The following is a 20,421-nucleotide window of genomic DNA, read 5'->3' as shown; positions in this document are numbered from 1 at the left end:
ATCATCAATATATAAACTAAAGAAAGTCCTTTGAGAAGATCTCAAAATATTTGTTCTGTTCTTTAGTTTGAAAGCCCTTCAATTTTATACAAACATTCAAATGACAGTTAGCAACATATTCTTGAAAAAAATGACCACTTGTAGAAGGGACATACCTTTCCGTCACAGGCTCTGTTAGGGTACTCAGTGAGCGAGATCTGATCAACCCTCTTCATTAACCAGTATGGCATTTTCTCTTCCAGACTAGTGTGAAGCTCAATCTGTTGAATAATGATTTATAATATACAGTCCCGTGAAAAACTATTTGGCCCCTTTCTGGTTTTCTCTATTTTTGTGGCAGGACTAGAAACGAGCAGTTCATGCTTGAAAACCCACAAATGTCACTGAATTAAAGCAGTTCTGCATGCAAGAGTGGGTCAAGATTCCTCCACAGCGATGTGAGAGACTGATCAACAACTACAGGAAGCATTTGGTTGGAGTCATTGCACCTAAAGGTGGCACAGMCAGTTATTGAGTGTAAGGGGGCAATCTTTTCACACGGGAATTTGGTGTTGCATAACTTTGTTAATTAAATACATAAAATAAGTATACTTTTTTGTTGTTGTTATTTGTAAATCAGCTTCCCTTTGTCTAATATTAGGTTTTGGTTGAAGATAGGATAATATTCAGTATAAAAAAGATTAAAAAATAGAGAAAATCAGAAAGGTGGCAAATATTTTTTTCCGCGCACTGTATGTCTTATTTTAAGATCCTGCCAGTCAATCACTAGTAAAGATTTTGAAAATGCTTTATGATTTTGAAAAAGCACAACAAAGAAGTCAAAACACACCTGCATTCCAATTTGCTTCAGCTCAGCATTCGCCTGTACCTCTGCTATGTCACCAACAGCCAAGCCAATCTGTCACACAATATGTAGTCATGTAGTTGTAATGAAGCATCAGTAGTTTATAAAGGGAGTATAGATAAATGGCTTCATGTAGGATTTTAGGACTTACCATTAGGTTAATGAGGAGAATGGGCACAGCAAAGGTGAACATAACAAAAATGCAGTAGGTCAAATATGGGAAAGGCAGAATCCCTCCCAGAAATGGCTTCAGGACATTTTCTTGGTAGTTGAGTTCTCCAGCCATCATGACAAATGTTTGCATGATTACTAGCGGTATGCTAGCTCTATTTTCAAAATGTTTCTGGGAACAACAATGTAGGAACAAGTAATTGTAGGAATGCATTATACAAATACAGGTACAAGTTATCTGCCATTTTAAACAGATTTTCACAGACATTGTTTTTCACAGACACAATACAATGTTCAATCATCACATTTGTATATCTATATGGTCCTGTAAACATACATGATCTAGCATCAGGGCATAGAAGGCCAAGGCAAATGCCAGCAGCAGGAAGAAGAAGAGTACAATGATGCTTATAAGAGTTTTTGCAATCTCTAAAAACATCACCACGTAGATCCCAACGCGTTCAAACCTGTGGACCAAGAGTAAATGTATTTGTTAAAATTGCTTTTGTTGATCAAAACATTTATTTAATCAATTTATATAAATGTTACTTCAAAGATGGGTCTCAGTAAACCTACACTATTTTATGGCAAAAATAACTTTCAGTCTCCATACCGTTGGAAATAGAGGAGAAAGTTGATCCAGGATAGAAGAACTGCCACCACACCAGCCTCCCAATGCCATGTGTCCTTCAGGTCCATCAGTAAAGGGATCACAAACAACAGCGTACTGATGGCAGAACCCCAGTCCAATGCATTGGTCACATCACAGAAGTACTTTGAACCCTTGAATAGAAACAAATTACATTAACTTATTTTTCAATATTGTAGCAAATTCCAGGGGGTAGCACTGACTGGGACTTGAACCCCGGTCCAGCAACTGTCAACCCAACACCTTAGCCGTTAAGCAAAGTGATCCAAACCCCTTGACAAGGTTGCCAGGTGTTGGGTTAACGTTACAATATATTTGACATCATGTTGAATCGCACTACCAGATAAATCACATATCATGGCTTAGGGCTACAGTATTTAGAACAGCTTGAGATGTCTATGATTACCTGCTGAACTATCTGCACAAGCTCCTTGCCAACTGCGTACAGACTCATGGCAAGAATCAGGAACATGCATGTGGTGATTATGTAGCATTGCTGTCAAGATGAAGAAGTTATTATTGAACTGGCGTGTGAGACACATACACTTAAAAATAAGTCTAATGTCTTGTTGTGGATGTAATCAGATCTTAAACTGCACCTCGTCAAAGGATGTGGTCACCATGCTGACGGATGATGATGATGATGATGATGATGATGATGATGGTGACGTGGTATTGGTGACATTGGTGTTGAGGATAGGCTTCAGAGTATGAATGATGTGTGTCAGAGGCCCCAGACCAAGTGAGTAGATGGCCAGATTTAGCAGGTGCACTTTCATACCATAGGCATTCCTAAATAGATCAAATAAACTATATGGTGAGTATTCGCAGGTGACTATGCATTAACATATGTTTTGTATATGACCTGCTATATTCGGTAGCATGGCATACACAACTTTTCATTTGATGGTGCCAATATTTACAGTGTTGGAGACAGTAGTATGATGCTAACGTTCATATATTATATACAGGTATATGCAGTCTAGAATTGTCACTCACCATTTCATTTCCAGATACTTCTTGCAGACAGGATGGGTCAAAAGCTCTATGCGGTTAAATTTCACCATGTACTAGTAAAAAAACAAACAATACACAGACTTTGACAACACATCAGATAATTATGTTTTCCTTTCATTTATCCAGCAATGTTGTGTGTTGTGGGAATGACAAATACACCTATGACCTGTTCCTGATACTGTACTGTTTTGTTTTAAAATGTTAGTTGGGGTAACTTCATTGTCCTTAACTCTGGAGCAAAATACCATGTTTGAAAACTGTGAAGTTCAGTCTACAGTATTACAGTGGATACTCACATTCAGAGCAGTGAGAGGCTGGAAGTCGAAGCTTTTGTCTGCTTTTGCAAGCTTAATGACATGCATGGGAGCTTGTAGCCATCTGAAAGTGTACTCGATCTGTTGTATAAAAAATTATATTACATTACAACACATACCCTACCTGGAACGTGTTTTAGAATTTGATTAAGCAATAATGAATCTGAGTTTTAAATAAGTAATATCAGATATAGAATAGAGAGAACAGACTTACAGAGTAGTTGGTACTATTTATGTCATCATCTGACTCCTTTACACAAGTGTCCAAAAGATGCTGTGGAGAAACACTGCACCATTGCAACATTGACTGGGAAATGGCAGAGATTTGTATCCATTTCCTTTATGATAGTTTCCTTCATGCATAGTTTGTTGGGTACAACTAACCTTGAATGACTCTGGCAGGAACTCTATCATGTCCATGACAACGCATCGCTTAGTTGACTTCACTTTGAACAATAGCATAGCCTCAGCACATCTGAAACAAGCAGGTTATATTGTACATGTCAATATGGCACTGTCATGCAATTCAACTCAATACCAATCGTCAAACACATCACTGTACTGTCAGAGCATCATAACAGCACATACTGTAAGTAGTTACGAGAATAAGTATCCACTGTATTTTATAACATTGGACCAACCTCTCATTGTGGATGACAGCGATGGCTGCGTCCTTCCTGCCGTTGAGAACAGCTTCGTGGAGGAAGGAGGCATCACTCTTGTTGAGCGTTATCTGCGCCCCTCTGCCCAGGAGCAGTGTCACTGCAGCCGCATGGCCCTCTCTGGCAGCCAGATGTAACGCTGTGTTCTGCACCAACAGTAAAACATAGCACTTTGAAATTAGAACAGAGGATTGTATGCACCTGCAACTATAACATTTAGATTCACTTTTTTAGAAAGAAGAATGATATCTATATAAGTGGAATACTTCCTCTGTATTTCAACATAGACATCTTACAACCCTTAAGCAAAATAAAAAGGAAAAAGACAAGGATGAGCACACCTCGGGGTAAGGGAATGTAGAAAATGAGAGAAACCAAACCCTGTCTTCATCTGTTTTGTCCAGCAGTTTGATATTTGATGCCAGGAGTATGATAATGGTCTGGGTATATCCCTCTGCTGCAGCGTGATGTAGACATGTCCAACCTTTATAATCACTGCAATGGCATACAGTAAACATTAATTACTACTGCAGCTGATTCAAAATGGGAAAAGTAGTAAAAAGATAAAGACCCTGGTTTTCACTCAACAGACTTTGGTTGTGGACCTCTACAGGTGCTGATGAGGGTAATAATGGTGTGTGTGTGTGTGTAGCAGGTCTGAAGTACTGTACCTGTGGAACAGCGCTCCTTTCCGCAGCAGCAGGTCCACCACTATAACATGGCCACCACGGGAAGCCAGGTGGAGGGGAGTCATTCCCCTCTCATCTCCCTCATTCAGCAGTCTGGTGTTGGTCATGCTCTCCAGGAGTCTGTGGCAGGTGTTTATCCTCCCATACCTGGAATAGAAAAGATTGCTCATGAAAATGTTAGCAAAGACAAATATTCTATAATATATATACATCCATTCTTGGACTTACACATTCATGATATGTACCCACTGATTCTTGAAGAATGTAACTTATAAATGCTTCCTGAATGCTTCCTGACCTTAGCTCAACTGTCGTACCCCATCAGAATGCAAAATATAAGCTTGTTTTACTCCAATGTTTGTAAACAAAGAAAATGTAAACAAACACTATAGCCCCAAAACATGGTTAAAACTATAATGTTGATATCATAGATGGTCAATCCTTGCATCCATTCCTCTCTCTATGAATTTGAGAGCGACTACATTTCTCCAGCCCTATCCCTCAGCTTCTTACCAAACCAGGGATGGGGAGGCTGCTTTGTTATCGTTTCTACTGCTGATTGCTGCTTTAAAGGTAAGTCAACTGGTCAGTCATGTATTAAAAGTTTAGAGTGTTGAATTTATTCAGAAGTAACTCACTCGGCTGCGAAATGCAGTGCAGATTTCTTCTGCTTAGACTTCTGGTCCAGTGAGACGTTCAGTCTGAGCATGTTCTTCACTGACTCTGGAATGCCCAGTCTGCAGGCATAGTGCATGGGAGTACAACCCTCATTGTCCTCTGCATCCAGGAGCTCTCTCACACTGCTGCACTGTGTAGGAACAGATGATATGAGAACTTTGTCACCTCAGGAGTTTAACAAACCAAGTGTAAACTGTCCTCTAGATCGAACAATGATTTGTAAATAGTGACTGTTTGATTCTACATGTTACTAGAAAATACATGGTCTCAATATTTTACCTTCAATACAAAGCCTAACAGTGTTGCGTTTGTTTCAACTTCTCTACAATAGGTGGCAGTGATGCCCTACATCTTCCTACAAGATCCCCACAAGAATAGAAATATATGAGCTCATCTTTGCAATATTGAGAACTTATGACTATGCCTTAAAAACGAACATGGACCATGTGGTCATTTTGGAGGCTTCATCATTGTTACTAAAAGTTCTGTCAGGTCGATGAATGATAGAATATTACCTTTAAGAATTCYGGAGGAAGGTTTGTCAGACCTTTAGGCTGCAAGATGGCAAGGTGAAGGAAATTGCAGCCATGTTTGTCTTTCATTTTCAAATTAGCCCCTAAAATATAATGAACATGAGTATAACAAACCATACAATAGTGTAAACTTAATGTGGGAGACATACTGTATGCCTTTCTTTGAGAAACTTACCATGTGTAAGAAGAAGGCTCACTGTTTTCCATGCGCTACAACTTGTTGCCAAAAGCAGTGGGGTATGACCCTTACAGTCAATGGCATTAATGTCTCCGCTCTGTCAAAGAAGAAGATTATGAAACACCGTAAATATTCATTCTGTTCTCTTTCAGGTGGTTCTTTTCATGTTCTGTTTACCTTTGAAATTAGGTATTCAGCCAATTCAACATGGTCAAATATTGTTGTCCTGTTGGTGAAAAACATGATAAAAAAGTAAGAAAGCGGGATATCATTTTTACCCCAAAACATTGTCCAATGAAAATACATACGGTGTACACTACAGTATTTTACTTATGCAGTGGGGTTTGGCAAGCGCCATCTGTGAGATTGATGACATCACAGACTCTATCATGTGCTGATAGCATGAGTTTGACGGCCTCGGTTGCTCCCTGGGTGCAGGCAAAGTGGAGGGCTGTGGATTTGTCACACTGTAAAGAGAAGCACAAAGACATGACAGAGAAGTTGTTCTTAATTGACTCGCCTAGTTAGATAAAGGTTAAATAAAAAATAAATACATTACAATCAATCAGACCAATTTGAAATGATGTCAGGATATTACAGATTACAGATTAGATTTAGTGGTCATCTTCCAATGTCTCGTGGGAGTAACATGAACTGATAATGTACTAATTATGGGTGGATGATTATGGATGCATAATAACCTATTGTTACTTACCGTACCACATTGTATGAATCTCAGTTCTAAGAACCTTTCAAATGAATGCCTGTGATATTTACATTGTTTTCTATTGGAAGAAAATTATCATTAAGGTTTCTAATTGGTATTTTTTATTACTCAGAAGCCTTCTAAATATATGTGCTTTTGTCTATGGTTCTGAGGAAGAACCAAAGTTATTTTTGTGTTCGATTTTGAAATCCAGACACGGTATATGATATTTGTAGGTGCAGTTTGGATGATTATTTACATATCAAAAGCTTCTTAACTTCATCATCACCAGTTGAAATACCTGTTGTTGGTCCATTTTAGCTCCCTGTTCTATGCAGAGTTTGATCACCTCCAGGTTGCCTCCACGGACGGCCAGATGAAGAGGAGTACTGAATGATTTGTCCACATAGTTGATGTGCGTTTCAATTGAGTAACCTATTTCCTCACCTTCAGCAGAGAAAATGAGTGAGTAAGAATTATCTGATGAATATTGTTTGATTACCAAAATATAAAACAATATGTACAGTAGGAGGGACATTGGGGCTCGGAGACATATGTTTCTTATTTACCTTTCTGAAGAACCACCTGCATTGATTTTTTGGCCCCTGCAAAGGCTGCTGCGTGAATGGGATAATGCCCCAGCTTGTTCTGTTGACATAGTCTGGCTCCATATTTAAACTGAGAACAGCAGGTGAAATTAGTGCAGTTAGTAGCAGTTGCATTACAAAAAAACGAATGTAGGACACCAATAATGAACAATTAATCACACACGTCTCCTTGTTCAAACATGCAACAACAAACAATTAGAAAATTATACAGTGGCCATATATTCAATATTCACACACAAGTAGATGGAGAGCTTCATGGTTATCAACACAGCAGGCCAACATTACAGGTGTGTTCCCCAGTTCTCCCTCCAAGTTGGCATCCGTGTTGCTGTGAGACAGTAATAGCTGTGGAAAAACACAATTACATATAATATAGTATCATATACATTAGACTTTTCTTCTTACATTTTAGTCATTTAGCAGACACTCTTATCCAGAGTGATTTACAGGAGCAATTAGGGTTAAGTGCCTTGCTCAAGGGTACAATGACCGATTTTTCACCTTGTCGGCCCTGGGATTCGAACCAGCGACCTTTCTGTTACTGGCACAATGCTCTAAAAACTAGGCTAACTGCCACCCCTAATGTCATATAATATATGTTATTAGACTGAATAAATAATAGCATCCTCCATAGAGGTGAGCTAGCTAGAAGTTTAGAAGTATAATATAGGTGTATTAAAGAATAGAGGGGTGTTAGAATTGCGGTGTACTAGAGTAGAGGTGAATGGGGGGTCAGGTAGGGGACGGACCTCGATGAGAGTGTTGTGTCCGAGGCTGACAGCCATGTGTAGGGGAGACATGAGGCGGCGGTTGAGGATGTTCGGGTTGGCTCCCAGGTCCAGAAGGCAAGCACAGCTCTCTCTCTGGGTCCTCTGCACAGCCCAGTGTAATGACGTGTTGCCCTCCTCATCACTGGCACTCAGTTCTTCATCAAGGTCACAGATAGAGATTTATTTTCTTCAATACATCAATAATATATGATTGATAAAACTAAAAAAATATAGATTTTTGGGATAATGTGGGGACAATAAGGAAGATATTCCCTATGACCCGTGGTACCACTGCATAAATAAAAAATATAAAAAATAGTTTCAAGTTTTATTAATATAATAATTATATTAACATAAATACATAAGTAAATATGTAAGTCTTACCATCTGGACCAGTCAACTGCACAATGAGCTGTATGGTGCTAATGTGCCCGTGTGAGGTGGCATAGTGCAGAGGGCTAGCATTGGCATGGTCACGGACACCCAGGTGGGCTGAGTGCTTTTCCAACGCTGCCGAGTCACCTTGTAGAGCCCACTGTGGCAACATCAGTACAGAACAGTACTCTATTACGATATGGTCTACACTACCACATCTACAAACTGAATTCTTAGTCAGATTATTCATTATTCATAACTTTGAATCTGCTCTAAACCCAGAATAAAATATATGTTTAATCAAAAATGTACAGTACAATACATATTTCTATTTTTAAAATGATAGCCTTCATATTCTATAAAAAAATGATGGTATAAAATGTACATTGCCTATAACAGTTTTTTACTTACCTCAAATATTTTGTCAGAAATCTGTGTAGCATCATCTCCGTGCATCACAGACTGATAGGTCTTGTCCTGCATCAGGCCTGTCTTTAAGGGGCTCGTCAAGCTTTTCTATTCATGTCCACATTTCCACAAGGACTTGAACATTTCATGTGGTTTGGCTTGTGACAGAATTCATAGATTAGTAGTATGTTCTACAATGGGTAAGAGCAGAGAATTTCAATTTCAACATACATATTAATATCTACAGTAAATATCTGTCAATGCATAAGCACGGAGTATACATAAAAAACATACAGTATTGCAAATAAACACATCCAGCAGGCTGCATAACCTGCTGTAAAATATTATAGTATATTTATTTTTATTTTATTATACCAATGAGACCAACCAATAAGATATAATACATTATGTTCTTACCTTTATGTTCTCTGGGTGTGAGATGAGCTTTCTAGTGTCTGCTGTTATTAGAGAGGGGGTTTATATAGAGACATTTGGCAAACAGATCGAATGACATTGCCTCTTGGTTGGTCAGACTTTGGACTGACACTGGAGAGGGTTATTATCCTAATGTAAATGCATCTGGTCCATTGCGAGTTAATTGGAAAAACAGTCCTTCCTGAAAAACAACATTAGTTGAAAATGAGGGGTAACTTTGTTATTTAGTGTAAACCTATGAGAATCACAGGCTCATTACAGCACTATGGTCCTATGATTTCTCCAGTAGTAAACTCAAATAAATTAAATTATTCTTTCTTTGTTCCTAATTGTGTAATGATCACAATGGAATGGTCCTATTCACTTATGTTTTCACATCATCTTATAATTTCATACCATTACCATAAAGAATGATTAAAACCAAGAAATTACATCATTTACTATCAAAGCTGATATTCAATCTACATGGATTTTAGAAATGTGCTAATTTAGCTCTGTGATCCTAGCATAGGCGGAAATCCCAGGGGGGACGGGGGGGACACGACCCCCCCATCCTGGGAAAAATATGATTTGTCCCCCCCAATCTATCACTGTAAACATAACTATGTAATTCAATAATATTAATAATACGCAATGAAAGCAGTTGTGCTGATTATAGACACTTAATAGCGCCTTTTTAAGTTCAAAAGATTGCGACCACCCCCTTTGCCTCACAATGGTTTGATCCACTGCCAGTTCTTTAGCTGGCAAGGTAATAGAGGTTCGTATCTATGTCGAAAGGCACATGTACGTAACTGACGTGAGGTTAATCCAGTCAATCGCGCCATAGCAATGTTTACATTTTATGTTGGCAGGGTTCACACACTAGCTGAATTTGCAGAGCTAGCGCGCAAACTAAAGCAAACATTAACTAGCAAGCTAGCTAGTACCTATTCCATTAATGTGGCGTCGTCAAAGATGGATCTTTTGCTATCGTCAATTTATTCCAAGATCAGCATGCAGCTTTAGTGCTTCAAAGTCCCTGTGATAAGGTTAGCTATAAACTGAAGTCCAAACTGAACAGAACTACACTCTCTTATACCATTGTCTTAAATATATTTAATGGTCTCGTTGCAAAAGCAAAATTGTCGCTAGTGAACTTTTTTACATTTATTTTATTTCACTTTTTTTTTAAGATTATAGCAAACACCACAGAAACGGAATTGGTGCTCGCTAGCTTACAAATTCATCTATTGTTGGAAGCCAGCCAATATGAACAAACTATATTAAAATTAGAAAAGGTTGTAGCATATGTTGTGTAAATGTGTGTGTGTGCAGCTAGACCGGCCAGCCAGCCAGGTAGAAAAATGGCAGAAAAAAGTAAAAAGACGGACATCAGAGTATTTTTAGTACACCAAAACGCAAAGTAAGAACTCTAGTAGCCTAATATCTAAAGACGAGTTGATAAAATGTCATAAAGAAAGAAGTGAAATGCTAATGGAATGTTTCACAATGATGTCATTAGCAGAGCAGGCAACAGATGCACACAGACAGCGAGCAGGGGACAGATAGGCAGGGACAGACTGGCAGAGACAGGGAGTCTCAGGTAAGTTTGTTGAGTCTTTGTTTGGCAACATTATGAAAGGTTCTCAATTTTTTTACTTGTAAAATAGGGACATAATTGGAAAATGCCATGGATACCCCGCTCTCAACTTAAACTGTGACTAAACTAAGATTTGTTTATGGCAATGGTATTGCTGTTGTGATTAATTGTGTAGTTTTGGGTACCGGTAGTTAGGGTACGGCAAACACCTTATTTCTTTTCTAGGGACAGACTGAGTCTGTGAGGGTGGTGAAAGGGAAAGAGCCAGGAGAGAGACTTCAGAGAACAATGTCACAGCCACGGCAGGACCAGGTGTCACCCTTGTTGCAGCAGCACAGTATAGGGACAGTGGCACAGCATTGTCCAGTTACTCAGTGATGGCACAAAACCATTCAGCCACACCCACCATTGTCTAACCATGAACCGCAAACTCTTGCCAAACAGAGTGTTGACGTTTCAAGAGGCCCCAAAGCACAGAATGAATATTCGAACATCATGGCCAATACAATCATTCGAGCATTGCAGCTGAGATTAGGTCTCTTCCGATTGTACAATTTTTTATTAATTGTTGATGGTACTCAAGATGTCTCTGGTGCTGAACAGGAGAGTGTCTTTTGCATTATGTTGACCATGACCTTGCCCTCACGAGGAGTTTATTGGGCTATACAGGGTGTCGGAGACAACAGGCGAGGGCATTGCGAAAGTGGCAACTGAAGTGTTGTTGAGGCTCAATTTGCCCATGTCTGGCTTACGTGGGCAGAGTTACGATGGTGCCTCAAACATGGCAGGAAAATACACAGGTGACAGGCAATTGTGAGAAGGCAGCAGCCATTAGCCCTCTATGTCCATTGTGGAGCACACTGTGTAAATCTGATTACACAGGCTGGCTGCTCAGCCTCCCCACTGCCCGGGATTCCTTTCTTGGGTCCATCAGTTAGGTGTCCTCTATGGCCAGTCAGGAGTTTAAGAGCATGTTTGAATCAATTGCCACGTCCAAAGAAACACATCTGCCCACCCGGAAACCCTATGTCCAACAGGTGGACTGTGCGGAATACTGCTATTAGAGCTGTGCTAGGGCAGTATGAGCGGGTACTAAGCACCCTAGAGGAGAGTAGTTTTGTACATGACAGTACACGACAGTACACTTACAAATATTTATTTCATGTTATTTTATTTAAAATTGATACTTTGTGCGACATACTTGTCCATAGCTGCTGTTTGAAGAGTTAGACACTGACTGAAGGATATTTTGTTGATTTATTTGGGTTTTTCATTGAAGTAGTTATTTGCTTTTAGAACTGTACTATTTTAAGCTTTTGTTCTTGTAAAGATATTGTAGTAGACTCAGGCCAGTGGCACATTTAATGACTAATAAATGTATCAGAAAAAGTCAAATTAAAAGGTCAATTCAATACGGAGACTAACTTTGTGATGGTTCTCAATGGAGAATTATTTTAGATGAGATCACACCATGTTCATTGTATTTATGAAAACTACACCCATACAGTGTACAGTACCATTGCTACCTACTGGCCTTTCTTGATATTGCTAGTTGTAAGTACGAATACCTGCATACATACTGGACTGGTAAGGAGCAATGCTATAACTATTATTAATAGTAGTATTATAATGATTTAAACATTTGAACAAGTTGGTTAAACCCTTCAGTTAACTACTGTACCTATCAATTATTCAGTTGTAGGAATTATGGTTCCTCAATATACATTTAACATATTACAACGTGTTACAGCACTACTTTTGGTGTCCCCCTCAGGAATTGCTCTTGAGAAAATGTAATGTAATTGTCCCCTCCAAGGTTGATATCAGATTTTCGCCCCTGGATCCTAGATGTGAAAACGTTTTTTTCACAATGCTTGCTGTTACACAAAGTCTGCTGTAACAAAAAATACAACTAATGTATTCACAACTCTTTTGTCATTTACTGACTTTAGCTTTTATGAACTATTTTATTATATTATAGTTGTGCTGGTTGGTGCGACTATTGTATGCATTGGTTGAAGCTAAGTGTTAAGTTAAAATCTAGCTAGTAGAAGGCTAGCAGCTGTAGCTAGCTAGAAATCACCAGTTGGGTGAGAAGCAAAAGGAAGATAGCTACCTAGCTAACTAGCTAGCTAGGTAAGTATATTTTGCTATGGAAGGTTTTTCATATGGCTGAAGTAATCTGTGTAAACATGGGGTGGCAGGTAGCCTAGGGGTTAAGCGTGTTGGGCCTGTAACCGAAAGGTTGCTGGATCGAATCCCCGAGCTGACAAGGTACAAATCTGTCGTTCTGAGCAAGGCAGTTAACCAGTGGGTTCCCTGGATGCCGAAAATGTGGATGTTATTAAGGCAGCACCTCTCATTCAGAGGGGTCGGTTTAAATGCGGAAGACACATTTCAGTTGTACAACTGACTATGTATCCCCCTTTCCCCCCTAAACTGCTGACCTGGACACTTCTGTGTAATCAGAGCACAAACAAATATGCTAGCAAATGTTCTTGGCTGCTATTATAATCAAACTTTGGGAAAACTGCAACACTGCTAATTTATAATGCATGCACAGGGGCTTGCAAGTGGCACAGGGGCTTGCAAGTGGCACAGGGGCTCGCAAGTGGCACAGGGGCTCGCAAGTGGCACAGTGGTCTAAGGTGGTGCTTGAGGCATCACTACAGACAGGTTTGAATCCAGGCTGTATCATAACCAGCTGTGATTGGGAGTCCCATAGCGACACAGTTGGCCCAGCGTCATCTGGGTTTGGCCGGTGTAGGCCGTCATTGTAAATAATAATTTTTTCTTAACTGACTTGCCTAGTTAAATAAAGGTAAAAAAAWAATAATAATAATATGCACAGAACAGATGTGTGGCTGTTAGACGATCAGAAGAAAATCCTATCAATGGCAGTCGGTGTTGTTCAAGGACTTTTTTTAATGGGCATGGCCTTATTTATATTACAACATATTGGATAACTGTCATTCATATTCCATTCACCCAGCTCAATGTTACATTGGTAGGTTTAAGCTACTACATGATACTTACATTTTCCCTATACCCATCATGAGGTTGCTACAACTTAGCCGAYGAATGAAAGTTAGCAACTTAGATGCATAAGTTTAAATTTGAGTAGTCAAGGTGACAGACAGTGACACATTCAATAACACCTTGCACACTTTTGCATGCATCTAGCTGACCTAAGTTGTCATCATTAGTCCAACAGTTGCAAACGAGAGTTTCAAGTGGACAAATTCAGGTATATTTTTCCCCGTTTCATTCCGTTTGCTTCTGTTGAAGAAATGTTTTTCTACAGAATTGGCTGGAATGAATGTACCGCTGATCACAAGCAAACACAGAACTAGCAGCCATATACAGTATAAACCACATGATCACTTTGCTTGTTGTATATATAAATCCTTCTCGCTTCTACACTCTCTCCTCCTCTTACCTTTTTCCTTTGCTTGTGGACTTCAGTGCACAATACAACAGCTGCAGGTGACCAGGTGAAAAAAACTTTCCAATCCAGACTTTCATACCATAACAGCTAACCGTTACACACAGCCTACATCGTTGTCAACATATTAACATCATATTAACGTCATAGTCAACATAACAACTAGAACTAATGCGGTAGTAAACCTGCTACAATCATGCATTGCAGTGTACAGCAAGCAGTTTAGCAGTTATACCGGCGGACCCTAGTGGCAATAAATGAATAAAACCAAAAGCGTACCTTGACTTGGAAGAGTTTCAGTGTTGGATAGCCATAGCCAGCTAGCTAACATAGCATTTGATCCGTTTGAATTGGGTGTTTGAATAGACTAAACTAGTTAGCTGCATTTGCTAGCTAAGTAAGTGAAAGTAAAAATATGTATACAGTACCAGTCAAATGTTTGGACACACCTACTCATTCCAGGGTTTTTCTTTATTTGTACAGTTTTCTACATTGTAGAATAATAGTGAAGACATCAAAACTATGAAATATCACAAATGGAATCATGTAGTAACCACAAAAGTATTAAACAAATCAAAATATATTTKAGATTTGAGATTCTTCAAAGTAGCCACCCTTTGCCTTGATGACGGCTTTGCACACTCTTGGCATTCTCTCAACCAGCTTCACCTGGAATGCTTTTCTAACAGCCTTGAAGGAGTTCCCACATATGTTGAGCACTTGTTGGCTGATTTTCCTTCACTCTGCGGTCCAACTCATCCCAAACCATCTCAATTGGGTTGAGGTCGGGTGATTGTGGAGGCCAGGTCATCTGATGCAGCACTCCATCACTCTCCTTCTTGGTCACTATTTTTATTTTTATGAAATTCACTGAGAAGGATGGTCCTCCCCTTCCTCCTCTGAGGACTCTCCACAGAATYCAATCCCTTGCCTTATACATTAATTCAGTATGCTCCCTCCTCTGTCAATACAATTTCCGTCTTGTCATTATAATCCAAATTTGCAGTGACTGATCAACACAGAGTCAAGCTCCCACAAACCAGAAATCAACATCCACAACTAAAAAGTAGCAGGAGTGCGAGTTGCACACAAAGCATCCAGTTAAAACAACAACATCATAATGATCATTGCTTGCTAGCTTGCGCAACCTGTGAGCAGTCAATAGAAAACGCCATGCTTGCTAACTTGATTGGCTATGTGATAAAATTAAACTGTTTTCAACACATCAACTGTTTTAGACCCCAAAAAATGCTTTACAAAGCAAGATAAATAAACGTTCAATCAGTACTGAGTGAMTGAACAAAAACATTTTGGAATTAACGCGTGCTATCATCACCAGACTGTCCATTTGAATAGTGTCAAGTTGACATACAGTTGAAGTCGGAAGTTTACATACACCTTAGCCAAATACATTTAAACTCAGTTTTTCATAATTCCTGACATTTAATCATTGTAAAATGTCCCTGTCTTAGGTCAGTTAGGATCACCACTTTATTTAAAGAATGTGAAATGTCAGAATAATAGTAGAGAGAATTATTTCTTTCAGCTTCAATTTCTTTCATCACATTCCCAGTGGGTCAGAAGTTTACATACACTCAATTCGTATTTGGTAGCATTGCCTTTAAATTGTTTAACTTGGGTCAAACATTTCGGGTAGCCTTCCACAAGCTTCCCACAATAAGTTGGGTGAATTTTGTCCCATTCCTCCTGACAGAGTTGGTGTAACCGAGTCAGGTTTTTAGGCCTCCTTGCTTGCACATGCTTTTTCAGTTCTGCCCACAAATTGTACATATGATTGAGGTCAGGGCTTTGTGATGGCCACTCCAAAACCTTGACTTTGTTGTCCTTAAGCTATTTTGCAACAACTTTGGAAGTATGCTTGGGGTCATTGTCCATTTGGAAGACACATTTGCGACCAAGCTTTAATTGCCTGACTGATGTCTTGAGATGTTGCTTCAATATATCCACATCATTTTCCATCCTCATTATGCCATCTATTTTGTGAAGTGCACCAGTCTCTTCTGCAGCAAAGCACCCCCACAACATGATGCTGCCACCCCCGTGCTTCACGGTTGGGATGGTGTTCTCTGGCTTGCAAGCCTCCCCTTTTTCCTCCAAACATAACAATGGTCATTATGGTCAAACAGTTCTATTTTTGTTTCATCAGACAAGAGACATTTCTCAAAAAAGTATGATCTTTGTTCCATGTGCAGTTGCAAACCGTAGTCTGACTTTTTTATGGCGGTTTTGGAGCAGTGGCTTCTTGCTGAGCGCCTTTCAGGTTATGTCGATATAGGACTCGTTTTGCTGTGGATAAAGATACTTTGTACCTCTGCTCAAACATTCTCCAACCTATCTCCTGATTCTGCCTCTCAACCCTCCTCTCCTCCCTTTCTGCATCTTTGACTCTCTATGTCCCTATCCTCCAGGCCGCTCGGTCCTCCCTCCTGCCCGTGGCTCAACGACTCATTGCGAGCTCACAGAACAGGTCCCCGGCAGCCGAGCGGAAATGGAGGAAAACTCGCCCCCTGCGGACCTGGCATCCTTTCACTCCCTCCTCTCTACATTCTCCTCTTCTGTCTCTGCTGCTAAAGCACTTTCTACCACTCTAAATTCCAAGCATCTGCCTCTACCCTAGGAAGCTCTTTGCCACATTCTCCTCCTCTGAACCTCCTCCCCTCCTCCCCTCCTCCCCTCTCTGCGGATGACTTCGTCAACCATTTTGAAAGAAGGTCGACGACATCGATCCTCGTTTGCTAGTCAAACGACACCGCTGGTTCTGCTCGCACTGCCCTACCTGTGCTTTGACCTCTTTCTCCCCTCCTCCAGATGAAATCTCGCGTCTTGTGATGGCCGGCCGCCCAACACCTGCCTGCTTGACCCTATCCCCTCCTCTCTTCTCCAGACCATTTCCGGAGACCTTCTCCCTTACCTCACTTGCTCATCAACTCATCCTTGACCGTGCTACGTCCCTTCCGTCTTCAAGAGAGCGAGGTTGCACCCCTTCTGAAAAACCTACACTCGATCCCTCGATGTCAACAACTACAGACCAGTATCCTTCTTTCTTTTCTCTCCAAAACCTTGAACGTGCCGTCCTTGGCCAGCTCTCCTGCTATCTCTCTCAGAATGACCTTTTGATCCAAATCAGTCAGGTTCAAGACTAGTCATTCAACTGAGACTGCTCTTCTCTGTGTCACGGAGGCGCTCCGCACTGCTAAAGCTAACTCTCTCTCCTCTGCTCTCATCCTTCTAGACCTATCGGCTGCCTTGATACTGTGAACCATCAGATATCCTCTCCACCCTCGCAGTTGGGGATCTCCGCGCGGCCCACGCTTGGATTGGCGTCCACCTGACAGGTCGCTCCTACCAGGTGGCGTGGCAAGAATCTGTCTCGCCACCATGTGTCTCACCACTGGTGTCCCCAGGGCTCTGTTCTAGCCTCTCCTATTCTCGCTATACACAAGTCACTTGGCTCTTGTCATCTCCTCACATGGTCTCTCCTATCATTGCTATGCAGACGACACACAATTCATCTTCTCCTTTCCCCCCTCTGATAACCAGGTGCGAATCGCATCTCTGCATGTCTGGCAGACTATATCAGTGTGGATGCGGATCACCACCCCAAGCTGAACCTCGGCAGACGAGCTGCTCTTCCTCCCGGGGAGGACTGCCTGTTTCATGATCCGCATCACGGTTTGACAACTCCATTGTGTCCTCCTCCCAGAGTGCTAAGAACCTTGGCGTGATCCTGGACAACACCCTGTCGTTCTCAACTAACATCAAGGGGTGACCCGTTCCTGTAGGTTCATGCTCTCAACATTCGCAGAGTACGACCCTGCCTCACACAGGAAGCGGCGCAGGTCCTAATCCAGGCACTTGTCATCTCCCGTCTGGATTACTGCAACTCGCTGTTGGCTGGGCTCCCTGCCTGTGCCATTAAACCCTACAACTCATCCAGAACCCGCAGCCCGTCTGGTGTTCAACTTCCCAAGTTCTTCAACGTCACCCCGCTCCTCTCCGCTCTCTCCACTGGCTTCCAGTTGAAGCTCGCATCCGCTACAAGACCATGGTGCTTGCCTACGGAGCTGTGAGGGGAACGGCACCTCCGTACCTTAGGCTCTGATCAGGCCTACACCCAAACAAGCGCACTGCGTTCATCCACCTCTGGCCTGCTCGCCTCCCTACCTCTGAGGAAGTACAGTTCCCGCTCGCCCAGTCAAAACTGTTCGCTGCTCTGGCACCCCCAATGGGGAACAAACAAACAAACCGCCAGTCAGCGGATCAATCACCACCTTCCGGAGCACCTGAAACCCACCTCTTTAAGGAATACCTAGGATAGGATAAATAATCCTTCTACCCCCCCCCTTAAAAGAGTTAGATGCACTATTGTAAAGTGGTTGTTTCCACTGGATATCATAAGGTAATGCAACCAATTTGTAAGTCGCTCTGGATAAGAGCGTCTGCTAATGACTTAAATCGTAAATGTAAATGTACCTGTTTCCTCCAGCATCTTCACAAGGTCCTTTGTGGTTGTTCTGGGATTGATTTGCACCTTTTGCACCAAAGTACGTTCATCTCTAGGAGACAGAACACGTCTCCTTCCTGAGCGGTATGACGGTTGTGTGGTCCCATGGTGTTTATACTTGCATACTATTGTTTGTACAGATGAACATGGTACCTTTGGAAATTGCTCCCAAGGATGAACCAGACTTGTGGAGGTCTACCATTTTTTTCTGATGTCTTGGCAGATTTCTTTTGATTTTCCCATGATGTCAAGCAAAGAGGCACTGAGTTTGAAGGTAGGCCTTGAAATACATCCACAGGTACACCTCCTATTGACTCAAATTATGTCAATTAGCCTATCAGAAGCTTCTAAAGCCATGACATAATTTTCTGGAATTTTCCAAGCTGTTTAAAGGCACAGTCAAATTAGTGTATTAAACTTCTGACCCACTGGAATTGTGATACAGTGAATTATATCTAATTATATCAGAAATAATCTGTCTGTAAACAATTGTTGGAAAAATTACTTGTGTCATGCACAAAGTAGATGTCCTAACCGACTTGCCAAAACTATAGTTACTTAACAAGACATTTGTGGAGTGGTTCAAAAACAAGTTTTAATGACTCCAACCTAAGTGTATGTAAATTTCGAGTCTCATATCAAACGGTCTGAATACTTATGTAAATAAGGTATTTCTGTCTTTTTATTTTTTATACATTTGCAAAAATTTCTAAAAACCTGTTTTTGCTATGTCATTATGGGGTATTTCTTTGCCGATTGATGAGGCCATTTTTTTAATTAATCAATTTTAGAATAAGGCTGTAATGTAACAAAATGTGGAAAAAGGCAAGGGGTCTGAATACTTTCCAAATGCAATGTATCTGATCCAAAATCTTGTTTAGGAGTCACACCTGTCCCAACCAGAGACTTAATGGGCTGGAGTGCTCCCACAAGAAGAAATGGCTTTTTCGCTCTCAAATTTTTCTGTTTCAACTTAGGACACTGAGTGACAATGTGTCCTTTCTCACGGCAGTAATGACAAACTGGCGGATCCTAAAAACCTGCTTTCTGCTTTTCTTTATCTTTGGGCACTTTAGAAATGGACTGAAACCTTGCAGTAAGAGGTGACTTCTCTGTATTGCTTTTCGGGTATAGATAACGACTGGGTGCTTTGTCTGTGAAGGTAGTTTTATGTGTCAACACAAACTGATCTGCAAGAACTGCACCTTTCTCAAGAGTGAGATCCTTGTGCTCATAAATGTAGGTAGCAACCCTTTCGTGAAGGCAATTCTTGAACTGCTCGAGAAATATGAAAGTCTTTAAATCCTCAATCCTCAAGGTCCTTGACCTTTTGAGAGCCACACCACCGACCAAAAAGACATGCTTGTTCCATTGCAAACTCAACATGACTTCTTGATTCTGTCTTTCGTAATTCACAGAACTGTTATCTGTATGCTTCTGTGACCAATTCGTATGCCCAAAGGATAGAAGCTTTAACAGTGGCATTGTCATGCTCGTCGAAATGATCGGACCAAGGTGCAGCGTAGTAAGCGTACATTTTTCTTTATTAGAAATGTCGCCAACAAAACAAGAAACAACAAAAACGAACGTGAAGCTTACTAGGGCTATACAGGCCACTAACAAAGACAACTACCCACAACTAAGGTGGCAAAACAGGCTGCCTAAGTATGATTCCCAATCAGAGACAACGATCGACAGCTGCCTCTGATTGGGAACCACACTCGGCCAAACACAAAGAAATACAACACATAGAATGCCCACCCCACATCACACCCTGACCTAACCAAATGGAGAAATAAAATGGCTCTCTCAGGTCAGGGCGTGACAGTACC

At 40.9% G+C, this 20,421-nt stretch overlaps 1 protein-coding gene across 1 annotated transcript in view; it reads right to left on the bottom strand.

The window, feature by feature from the left end:
* The window catches only part of LOC111979621 (transient receptor potential cation channel subfamily A member 1-like), a 24,987-nt gene that overhangs the window by 700 nt on the left and 3,866 nt on the right, over window positions 1–20,421 (bottom strand). The window contains exons 2-25 of the mRNA XM_070449029.1: window positions 8,204–8,354; window positions 7,799–7,974; window positions 7,287–7,394; window positions 7,011–7,119; window positions 6,743–6,888; window positions 6,066–6,202; window positions 5,913–5,961; window positions 5,733–5,832; window positions 5,540–5,640; window positions 4,985–5,154; window positions 4,329–4,493; window positions 4,038–4,152; window positions 3,637–3,803; window positions 3,380–3,470; window positions 3,210–3,269; window positions 2,978–3,076; window positions 2,664–2,734; window positions 2,264–2,456; window positions 2,071–2,160; window positions 1,629–1,798; window positions 1,353–1,482; window positions 996–1,187; window positions 830–898; window positions 136–260 (exon numbers count right to left, since the gene is read on the bottom strand). Coding sequence (XP_070305130.1) covers window positions 136–260; window positions 830–898; window positions 996–1,187; window positions 1,353–1,482; window positions 1,629–1,798; window positions 2,071–2,160; window positions 2,264–2,456; window positions 2,664–2,734; window positions 2,978–3,076; window positions 3,210–3,269; window positions 3,380–3,470; window positions 3,637–3,803; window positions 4,038–4,152; window positions 4,329–4,493; window positions 4,985–5,154; window positions 5,540–5,640; window positions 5,733–5,832; window positions 5,913–5,961; window positions 6,066–6,202; window positions 6,743–6,888; window positions 7,011–7,119; window positions 7,287–7,394; window positions 7,799–7,974; window positions 8,204–8,354 — 2,984 coding nt within the window. The remainder of the gene's footprint in view (window positions 1–135; window positions 261–829; window positions 899–995; window positions 1,188–1,352; window positions 1,483–1,628; window positions 1,799–2,070; window positions 2,161–2,263; window positions 2,457–2,663; window positions 2,735–2,977; window positions 3,077–3,209; window positions 3,270–3,379; window positions 3,471–3,636; window positions 3,804–4,037; window positions 4,153–4,328; window positions 4,494–4,984; window positions 5,155–5,539; window positions 5,641–5,732; window positions 5,833–5,912; window positions 5,962–6,065; window positions 6,203–6,742; window positions 6,889–7,010; window positions 7,120–7,286; window positions 7,395–7,798; window positions 7,975–8,203; window positions 8,355–20,421) is intronic.

The sequence above is a fragment of the Salvelinus sp. IW2-2015 genome, linkage group LG19, assembly GCF_002910315.2.
Source record: "Salvelinus sp. IW2-2015 linkage group LG19, ASM291031v2, whole genome shotgun sequence".
Taxonomy (NCBI): Eukaryota; Metazoa; Chordata; class Actinopteri; order Salmoniformes; family Salmonidae; genus Salvelinus; species Salvelinus sp. IW2-2015.
The sequence above is the reverse complement of the archived record's forward strand: the minus strand, read 5'-3'. Positions and strand labels throughout refer to the sequence as shown.